Source organism: Phodopus roborovskii, unplaced genomic scaffold (assembly GCF_943737965.1).
Source record: "Phodopus roborovskii unplaced genomic scaffold, PHOROB, whole genome shotgun sequence".
Taxonomy (NCBI): Eukaryota; Metazoa; Chordata; class Mammalia; order Rodentia; family Cricetidae; genus Phodopus; species Phodopus roborovskii.
Window position 1 is genome coordinate 21,573,165 of NW_026126541.1, and position 11,438 is coordinate 21,584,602.

The 11,438-nt window shown below is 43.2% G+C and overlaps 1 protein-coding gene across 1 annotated transcript in view; it reads right to left on the minus strand.

The window, feature by feature from the left end:
- Exoc6 (exocyst complex component 6) overlaps nt 1-6,460 on the minus strand; it is a 139,293-nt gene extending 132,833 nt beyond the window's left edge. Inside the window, exon 1 of the mRNA XM_051199579.1 lies at nt 6,312-6,460. Coding sequence (XP_051055536.1) covers nt 6,312-6,433 — 122 coding nt within the window. The 5' untranslated portion in view covers nt 6,434-6,460. The remainder of the gene's footprint in view (nt 1-6,311) is intronic.
- Between the last annotated feature and the right edge of the window lie 4,978 nt (nt 6,461-11,438).

An 11,438-nucleotide genomic window follows, 5' to 3' on the forward strand; every position in this document is an offset into this window, starting at 1 on the left:
AGAGTTATTTCCATGACCTATGAGATTTTCTTCTGAACAATTTTCCTGAATTCCATCTTACACCCATAAAATGTAGTACAATATACAACTCTGATTAGAGAATAAATGAGATCATAATATTGCTCTACTATTAAATATAAGTGAACATGATTTTTTTTTTTTTAATGGAACACCTCTGCCCTGAATGTTACATAGCCAAAACAAAGTTTTCATTACTGCAAGCCTTTTTGAGTGCTGGGACACACAGATATAAGTGAAACGTCTTTATATGTATGAGTGTTTGATCTGCATGTATGTCTGTGCACCAAGTCAGAAGAGGGCATTGGATACCGTGGGACTAGACTTACTGACGATGTGGGTGCTGGGAATCAAACCTGTGTCTTTTGGAAGAGCAGCCAGTGCTCTTAACCTCTGAGGCATGTCTCCAGCCCAGCAACTCCTTTTAAAACAGTAACTTGGGAGCTGAAAAGAGAGCCCAGTGGTTAAAAGCACTTGCTGCTCTCCCAGAAGAACTGAGATCAGTTCCCAGCACCCACATCGGGCAGCTCACAAACTGCCTGTAACTCCAGCTCTCGGGGGTCTGATACCTTTTTTGGCCTCTGTGGGTACCCACACTCATGTGGTATACACAGATACACACATCAACACCTAAATAAAAACCAATCTTAAAAAAAGAAAATACAAACTTCAGAAATATGAGGAAACCAAAGTCTTTCTGAACTTGATAATGAGGTAAAGAGGTTTTTATTGGGCTCAGTGGTCAGTTCAGAATATCAAGATGCTAACATTCACGTTGCCCAGTTGTGTGACTAAAATTGTTTAAGAACTACAAAATTCTTTTTAAAATTCCTCATTACTTGGGTTTGGAGAGATAGCCGGGTTCTATTTCCGGCACCCACATAGCAGCTCAAACCACTGTCTGTAACTCCAGGAGAATTGGATGCCCCCTTCTGACCTCTGCAAGCACCAGGAATATTCATGGTGTGCAGACATACATGCAAACAAAACATTCATCCACATAAAAATGAAAGTATTTTTAAAAAACTTCCATGACTTAATAGTTCCCAACTACTCAGAGTTTCAAGATGTTGTGAGTTCTTGCTTATTGTGACTCTAAATTACATATTAAAAATAAACTGTAAAGGTGGCAGAGGTGTATATATTGGAATATATGCCTCAGATGCAAATAGTTGCAATGCCTAGAATTTGCTAAGCATTTGCTATGTGCCAAGCAAGCATTGTGCTAAGCTCCATAGTCAATAACCTCTTGCAATAGGCGGCATTGCACTTTCTGTCTCATAGTTCCAGAAGCCAAAGCCAAAATCATATAAGGAATGAATGCTTAAAACCAAGATCTTTACCAAAATCAACAAAATAATGGAATGAAATAAAGTAGGAATCTTACAATTCTGAAAACACAAATAGCAAGAGCATCTGAAGTTGAACTTAATTAACTTTTTAATGTTAAGATTTGAGGATATAAAAAAAGATTTGAGGATATATCTAATTTGGAGCAAAAAAAATTTAAAAAAATAAAACCCTCTTTTTTCCTTCTCTGAAAGCATATTTGTTATCTTTATTCCTAAAAACATTCAAGTCAAAGAAATACGATATCCTGTTTGCTCTCAATCTGGTAAAACTTCACGCTCAGCTTTTGGAAATGTGCCCAGGGGAGTCTGTGAATACAAGTGTGAAACAATTATGCTATCGCAAAACAATTACAAAAATTTCTTCTGGTACGTCATCCCGTACAATTCCCTTTTCCTCCTATTTTTTCCCAGCCTTCTGCGGGTCCTTTTGTGGCTATGCCCCCACCACCACCCCTCCACCTCCCACTGACTTTGCCATGCCCACAGTTTGTCCTGACTTTCTTATCAGGGAGACTCTGTTCCAGCCACAAAACATAGGTTGACTTCTGAACCACATCGGTTCAGACCTATTTTCAGAGTCTGTGCTATACAGCTGAGAACACACCTGCAGGACCTCAGGAGGGTTAAGGAACCCCAGGCAACATCCGGCCATGCTGGGTGTGTCTAGTGGTTGAGGCCTAGTGTCAGGAAGTTCTAGTGTGAATGTGGTAAATAGATGTGCCAACATTTCCATTGCCCTCTCCTAAACCATAGGTGCTATCACTAGTTTGTTAGGATCATCCTCAAGATGATTCAGGAGCCATTGGCACAAATGATATGAGCGTTGAGATCTGTTGACCTTCCTTGCTCAAGACTATCAAGGCTGCTTAGGAAAACAGGTACTGAGTTTTCTGAACGTGGCTAAGAGGTTAAGCCTCACAGGGACAGCCATTGAGCTTCCTGTATGTGGGGAGTCGGGGGTGGAATGTCCCCTAGAAGGAGGAACTGGCATGGAATCAGGTAGGTCTAAGCTAAACAGAGGGACAGGAGTAAAAATCAAGGCAGCCGAACAGAATGAAAACATCCTGTGGATGTAAGTTAAGTGTCTGGGTGTAGCATGGTGCAAACGGTGTGCCCAAAACAAAAGGACACAGACAGCAAAACCAATGCAAGGCCCCACCTGGTGGTGAGCTGCACCCTGCAGGTTTATTGCCTGCTAGCAAGCAGATGCTCAATGCCCAGAGCTAACCTGTGCTAGGACAATGCCTGAGTGGCAGCGGGTTTTCCTCCCCATCTCTCCCTTTTCTCTTCAGTCACCATCCATGTGGCTGCCATGGTTTTGGTTCTGTTGCAGTGATAAAATACTTTCACGGGAAACAACTCTGGAAAAGGACTTTGCTGAGCTTACAATTCCAGGTTACATTGTATCATATGGGACGGATAGTTACAGTGGCAGGAGCTTGAAGCAGCCAGCCATGCCCACAGTCAAGAACCAAGAGAAATGAATGTATGACTGCTACTAGTGCTCAGCTAGCTTTCTTTATTCTCTTTTTTTCTTCTTCTTCTTGTAGCCCCAGCTGTCCTGGAACTCACTCTGTAGACCAGGCTGGCCTCAAACTCAGAGGTCCACCCGCACCCCTGGCTCCTTGAGTGCTGAGATTAAAGGCATGCACCACCACCACTGGGCACTTTCTTTATTCTTGTATAGTCCAGGGCCCCAAACCAGGGGATAGAACCACGTACTTTTAGGCTGGGTACATCCCACCTCAATCAAGACAGTCGCACAGACACAGCACCCGCTAGTCTACATAGTCCCTTACTGAGACTCTCTTCTTCTCAGGCAATTCTCCATTCTGTCAAATTGACAATTAAAACTAACCATCATTATGGCTAATATGAGATTCTACTTTCCCACTCTGGATTTGTACAGCTATAATGGGCATTTGGCAGGTTACTCAAATCCTGGGATAGCATAGTGTCTCAGCTCTCAAACTCTCTTCTTCAAACAGTACAGCAGCCAATGGCACCATATTTCACATATAGAATGAAAATTAATGTAGGGCCTCAGAACTGTGTGGTTCTTGGCCATTCTTCCAAAAAGGAAGGAAGATGCTGGCCCAAGGGCCTACCGAGGGCAGCAGGAAGGGGAGTAGCTTGCTCCGGGAACAGCTTGAAATCAAGAAGTGGGAGGAATACACAGGTCATCTGTGATTCCTGTCTGCCAGTTTCCTGGTCTCAAGGACCCTCTCATGACTCCCCAGATAGACAGGCTCATTCTCCCAGGTGACGTGGCGGGGGAAGTGAATATGACAGGGATGTTTTCTTGCTTTGCAAAGAAGAGAAACTGAGGCATCCCTAAGTGACACTGGTGGGGACCGTGTGAGCCCCTATGCTGCTCTTCAACAGGACATCTCAAATTCCTGCCTGAAAAATAAAGAGGCAGGGAGAAGATGGTGGCAGAGTTTAGGATGTTTGCAGAGAATGCTTCCATTCCCCCCACGGCAGGGAAGATGAGTAGGAGAATTCTCGGGTACTTCCCTGCCCCGGTTCCCACACACAGATATTTCCTCAGGAAGGTGTCACAGATCCCTAGCCTGATCACCTCAGAGCCCCACCCTTCCCTCGCTGTTCATTCCAGGACCTCACAGCAAGGTTTTTTTTTTTTTTTTTTTTTTTTTTGTCTCTTCCAGGCAATCTACTCCATTTAAGTCCTTCCTCTCTGCCTGTAGAGTGTGTAATTTTAAAAGTTTACCCCCCCCCAGTGCTGGGGTTATAGGCATCTGCCACTATGATGAGACTTACTTCTTCCTTTCATTGAGATATTGACATTTTCTCTTGGCTGTCTCTTTTATTTTGTCTCACAAGGATGGACATACTCTGTAGATTTGGCCCAGGACTGTGATACTAGAGATAAAGTGGACAAGCCCAGGGGTTGGAGGTCAAGGACTCTCAGTAGCACTAGCAGCAGAGACCTCAGTAACTGTGTTTCACTTACACTTCTAAACTAGCCACTGAGCAAAGGCACACATTTCACAAGGCGCTGGCTGGTACGGTCAGTATGAGCCACATGGAGAAAGCTCTTTTGCGTCTACAACTATACGCTGCCAATCCAAGTACCAGGCAGTAAGATACAGTAGTTTTCTCTGTGCCCAACACTGCCCTGAACTCTTTAAAGAGATTCAAACTTTGTAAGAAGAAAAAAAAAAGTAAACATATAGCAGAAATGTGTGCAAGCTTAAGCAGTAGATTTTCTAAGATAAAGACATTAAAGATGTTCTCCCTCTTAATCTATAAACATTAGCCAACAAATATTTACTGTCACTGTCACATGCAGCAATTGGCATCTTGTTCCCACACTGAGTATCAAATACAGGCAATTAGAGATGATGAAATGTTTAAAGCTACACAGAGACATTATTTTTCATTTTAATCCCAGGCTTGAACTGTGCCAGTGACTGCCCACATTATCAAAGAGGCTATTTTTAGGTCTTACAGGGAAATAAAAAGCATTTAGCTAACAGGCCACTCAAGAGAACAATACAAAACAAGCATTCTACTGTGTTTTTCTGTAACCCGGATATAAATCGGCTCTGATGATATGTCTAATTTTTCTGTTTTTTTTTTCCACTGAGATATTTTAGAGAAAACAATTGAATAAAAATGGAATAGCTATTAGGAGATGATACCAGGTCACTTTTAATTACTTAAAAGTCTTACATTTGTTTTGACAGTGGAACCAGTATTTATCCCTAATGCACGAATGGACTTTGAGAGCCCATTCCCTATGAAGGGATACTCTCTCAGCCTAGATACATGGAGGAGGGCCTAGGCCCTACCCCAAATGATGTGACAGACTTTGATGATCCTCCAAGGAAGGCCTTATCCTCCCTGGGGAGTGGATGGGGGTGGGATGGGGGCCTTGGTGAGGGGCACGGGAGGATAGAAGGGACAGGGAACTGGGATTGATATGTAAAATAAGATTGTTTCTAAATTAAATAAATAAAATTTTAAAAAATCAAAAGAGAAAGCAGACTGAGCAAACCATGTTAAGCAAGCCAGTAGGCAGTGTCTCCACATGACCTCTGTGTCAGCTCCTGGATTCAGGTTCCAGCCCCGCTTGAGTTCCTGTCCTGACTTCCTTCAATGACAGACTATGATGTGCAGTGTAACCAAATAAACCTATTCCTCCACAAAAAAGGAAGTCTTACACTTTCAGTCTTATGGTCATGGGTCAGGAAACAAATACAATACAAAGAAAATGTAGATTAATTCACACACACACACACACACACACACACACACACACACACACACACATTTGCTTTTCGAGACAGGGTTTCTCTGTGGCTTTGGAGCCTGTCCTGGAACTAGCTCTTGTAGATCAGACAGGTCTTGAACTCACAGATCCTCCGGTCTCTGCTTCCCAAGTACTGGGATTAAAGGCATGAGCCACCACCCAGATTAATTCTTATAATACCTTAAACGATATGAAAACTTTGATATTAAGTATGTAGAGAACTATGATTGTTTTTCAAAAGGTATTTTTATTCTGTTATGTTTAAAAAATATACAAGAAGCCACACATGTTTAATCCCAGCACTCAGGAGGCAGAGGTGAGTGCCTCCGTGAGACCCAGGCCAGCCTGATCTACAAAGCAAGTTCCAAGACAGCCAGAGCTACTCAGAGAAACCCCATCTCAAAAGTCAAAACAAAAAAGGAGGAGGGCGGGGGTTGCAAGGAAGGTTACACAGACCATTTTAGAGCCACTGAAAACCTATAGAATTTAAAGAGTTGTGCATGTTTATAATCCTAGGGCTCAAGAGGCTGAGGTAAAAGGATGGCTGTGAATCTGAGGCCAGCTTAGGCTACAGAGTGAGACTGTCTCAGGGTACCAAAAAACAAAATGGAAAAGAGAGAAATGAAGTTAAAATAACTAAACTGCAAAATATAAAGGCAACCTACCTTAACGTAGCTTCAATGGGCAGCTCAAAAGACTGTATCTCAGCCAGGACATTCTCATAGGCTTGTTCTGTGTCTTCTTCCAACATGATCCTGCATGCTCCTGACTTCCCGGCTGTACACATTCCCTTTTATATTGGAATGATCGTAATTTATACAATAAGTGGAAGTCTTCTCTGATCGCCCAAAGAAGCAACAAAAAGCAAGTTCACTGTCTGGCCTCATGCTATCAATGTCCTTGCTTCTAAGAATGCTGCACAGCTGTTACTGTCTCGTCTCTACTTACAACATTTTACTTATTATTAACCTTGACACAGTTCAGAAAGCTCCTGCCCACGGCCTGCTCTCTTTATCCACTTATTGCTCACAGACAGCAACTCTGAGATGGAACCAGAGCCATAACCCTGCAAAATTAATCCTATATACTTGATTTGCCGTGGCACATTTTAATATTTCTTTTGCTAATAGATAGTATTACTTGCAATAACATTTATGTTAACATATGTAGTGCAAAATCCATGCTATTCATGGAAACTCTGCCCTTGCTACTGAACCCCAGGAGGCAACTTGTCTACGAAGAAGGTGATGTCTCCGAGAATATGGTTTTGAGGTCTCTGGGATAATTCCTTGGTACTTCTCTATTCTACTCTCTGCATGATAATTGTCTCCCTTCTAGAAGCATTGGATCTTTCCCCCTCCTGTTCTAGTGCAGATGCTCTTAGAGATGCCTAGAGTTTAATCTTGCTCCTACGCTTACTGCTCACTGTGGGTGAGTGGGCCGGATCCTTTCTGCAAAATTAGTTTTAATAAGGGAAAGAAAGTATGTGAAGATGCCAAGATTTTTAGGAGGCTGGTTGCCACACAGAGGGAGGAAGAGAGCTGGAACTATATGTTCAAAAATTCCCCTGGAAAGTGAAGCCAACAGATATGAAGGAGTAAACGTGTCTTTGTACTTGAGCTTCCCTGGGTTTCTCCTCCAGCTTGGAGAAGGTGGGTATTTAAAGAGGTGGAGAGTGATGCTCTTCCATATGAAGCTATTAGTTTTAAATTTTATTATATTTTTAATTGCTCTGAAAAATTGAGGTTCTTTCTCATAAAATAAATAAAGCCAAGTGGTGATGACACACACCTTTAATCCCAGCACTCAGGAGGCAGAGGCAGGTGGATCTCTGTGAGTTTGAGGCCAGCCTGGTCTACATAGCAAGTTCCAGGTCATCCAAGGCTACACAGAGAAACCCTGTCTTGAAAATCAACAAAAACAATGACATAGTAATAATAGTAATAATAATAGTTGTCCTCGTTAGCTTTATGTCAAGTTGACACAAGCTAGGGTCATTTGGGAAGAGGGACTCTCAATTGAGAAAATGCCTCCTCAAAATTGTCCTATAGGCAAGTCTATTGAGCATTTTCTTGATTAATGATTAATGTGGGAGGACCTAGCTCACAGACTGCAGTACCACCCCGGGTAGGGCCGTGAGAGCAGGCTAAGCAAAGCCATGGGGAACAAGTCAGTAAGCAGCATCCTCCACGGCCTCTGCTTCTGTTTCTGCCTCCAGGTTCCAACCTGGAGGTCTGGCACTGACTTCCCTCAGTGTTGGAGTGTGAGCTGAGTGCAAACTGAAATAACACCCCCATATTTGCTTTTCAAGGTGTCTTATCAAGCAATAGAAAACCTAACTAATGGAAACCTAGTACAGTAGAAACTTTGGAACCTATGAGGGTGACTTTACTGAGGACTCCTAGTAACGAAGATACAGACCCCTGTACCCAGGCTGGCTCCCCGTGGCGAGACTGGGACATCTACCCAGCCACAAAACCTTCAACCTACCACCTGTCCTGGCCGCAAGATGTGTTAGGGCAAGATGTGCGGCTCAGAGCTTATGAGAGTAGACAATAAATGACTGGGCTAACTTGAGGCCCATGCCTGCACAAGAGGGAGCTAGCTATGCTTGACACTGCCTGGATGGCCAGAGACTTTGGGTAGAACCAAACCCAACTGGAAAAGAAAAGTAATGAAATGACTGCTAAGGATATTCTGCTATACTCATAGATAGGTGCCTAAACCAATCGTCATCAGAGAAGCTTCTTCAGGAAGCTGATGGTAGCAGATGTAGAGACCCATAGTCAAACATTAGGTAGACCTCAGGGAACCCCACAGAAGAGGGAGGGGGAAGGATTGTAGAAGCTGGAGGGGTGAGGTCACCAGGAGAACACAGCCCACATAACTAAGTAGAGTTCATAGGGGCTTCCAGAGACTGAACCTGCCTGCATCTGCACTGGGTTCTGCATGTATGTTAATGGTTGTTAACTTGGCGTTTTTTGTGAGATTCCTAATAGTGGGAGTGGCGGTGCTCCTGACTCTCTTGTCTGCTCTTGGGAGTTTTTCCTCCTACTGGGTTGCCTCATCCAGCCTTGATGTGAAGATTTGTGCCTCATCTTATCGCATCTTGTTAGGCCATGTTCAGTTGCTACCCCTGGAGGCCTGCTCTTTTCTGAAGGGAAATGGAGGAACAGTGGATCTGGGGGAGAGGGGAGGTGGTGGTGGGGACTGAGAGGAGTAGAGAGAGGGAAGGCTACAATTGGGATGTATTGTATGAGAGAGAATAAATAAAAAAGAAACAGTTGCCGGGCAGTGGTGATGCACACCTTTAACCCTAGCACTTGGGAGGCAGAGGCAGGTGGATATCTGTGAGTTCAAGGCCAGCCTGGTCTACAGAGCGAGTGCCAGGACAGGCTCCAAAGCTACACAGAGAAACCCTGTCTTTAAAAAAAAAAGACAAAACAAAACAAAAAGCAAAACTACAGTTAATACATGATATAATCACGAAGCATTTATAATAGATTATACAGAATGTCACTCCGGACCCCATGCATACCAGTGCCAGGGTATCATTGCAGGCACTATTACTATTACTATCCATGGACTAATGGTGATTTCTGCTGGCCAATGACATACGAGCTGGAGCAATAGAAACACTGAATTCTGATTTGGACTTCATGAGACCTCACATATTTTATGGTATCTGAGTATGCATTTTTCACCTGCATGTTTATCTGTGTAGCATGACCAGTACCTGTGGAAGCCAGAAGAGGGCACTGGATCCCTTAGAACTGGGGTAAGAAAAGGTTGTAGCCACCATGAAGGTTCTGGAAATGGGATTCCAATAAGTCTTTTGGAAGAACAGCAAGTGCTGTTAACCTCGAGCCAGCTCTCTAGCCCCACGACCTCACTTATTTCTCAGTCAGCCCTCTTGGATCTTTTCAGTCATCAGAGAAAAACACTTCCAGAGAGATACATGAAATAGAGCCGTCCCCACCTTCCACACCGTGGAAGCTGCCCACACAGACCCAGGCTAGATCAGCCAGGCCCACAAGAACAAAGATGAATGCTGTTCTCAGCCAGAGGGATGACCAGCAATAGCAACCTGATTCAGCGCTCTTCCCAACACCACCAGTAGCTCCAGCCCAACCCTGATTTCCTTCCACAGAAGGACGGAACATGCCCTTAGTTTGGCCCTTAGTATACAGTAACAGTGTCCTCTGGAGACTTAACAGAAAACAATAGTCCTCTATCATCTGTTAACATCATCTACATGCAAGGCTTTTGACATGAACTAGATGATAAGACTATTCATGAACAGGCTATTATCAGATTTATATTTGCCTACCCCCTTTAGATGCTCAGGAAATGCCCATCAAATTAAAATGAATATAAAAACTAGAAGTTACTTTTGCTCTGTAGGGGAGTGTTAGTCTACATGATGCAAACATCTGACAATTTCAAAATAAACCTATTGAAACGTGAAAATGCATTATGACAAGAAGCCATTCTCACCATTCATGAACATAATAGATCAAATATAAAATACATGGATAATGACACAAACACACACCTGAGAGGACAATGCTGTGGAATATTAGTTGAAGATGTGTTACATTCATTTATGCTGTGGAATATTAGTTTAAATGATGTAAATGATGTTAAATGATGTAAAGATGTATTGCATTCTTTTATGTTGCATTTGTTCAGCTCTGTAAAGTGATGTTACTTTGTCTCTCTAAAACACCTGTTTGGCTTAATAAAGAACCAATAGCTAGGCAGGAGAGAAAAATAGGTGGGGCCGGCAGGCAAAGAGAATAAATAGGAGAAATCTAGACTTGAAAAGAAGAGAGAAGAGCAAGAAAAGGAGAGGAAGACACCTGGAGCTAGACACACAGACACACAGCCAGTCATAGAGTAAGAAGGAAAGAAAGATTTATAGAATAAAGAAAAAAGCCCAGAGGTAAAACCTAGTAAAGAGAAGTGATAATTTAAGCTAGAAAAACTGGCTAGAAACAAGTCAAGGTAAGGCTGGGCTTCATAAGTAAGAATAGGTCTCTATGTACGGCAGGCCCTGAAAAAGTAAAAACAACAACTATAGGAAGGATCCTGCCTGAAGGGTGCATGGTATTGAAATTGCTTCTTCTCCCAAGGATAGCCAGAATTTTTGTTTTGACCTGCCATGATGGAGTAGGCCTGCATCCCAGCACTTGGAAGGCAGAAGCAGAAGTCTGAGGCCAGCTTGGGTATATAGCAAGACCTTGTCTACAAAAACAGTTACCTAACGTTTTCAAAAATTGAAGAGTTCTGAGAAGAAACAATGAACAACCACATGTCCTGCATTTGGTTGCTACACTTTGCAACACTTACTAGAGGGGATTTATAGGACAGAGGCATATGTCCTTAATACAGAACCCTATTGACTTAAATAGAGTACTTAGGGAAACAGTGTCACACAGTTTATTTAACAAGCCAGTACACTGTAGCAACACTGGGCCTGCTGTCCAGAGCCACCACTCCCTTCCAGAGCAGCCAGCCCCACCCAAAGAGTCCTGGTCTTCTAGGCTGGCGATGCACTCACCACTCCCCTCCTGAGTCCTCCCTACCGGTTCTCCTCTCCCACTCCTCCCTTCCCCTGCCCCTCCCACTTTGTAAAGTGAATGTTCTCTCCACCTTTTACTTTCCTCCACTCTACAGAAGACATAAGCAATGACTTCCTGTTTCCACCAGCTCAGCCAGCGTCTTCCTTTTATTTAGAACTTTCTTTGAGTTCCACTTCCTGTCAGTGCAGGCTGGAGTGTACTCTCTCT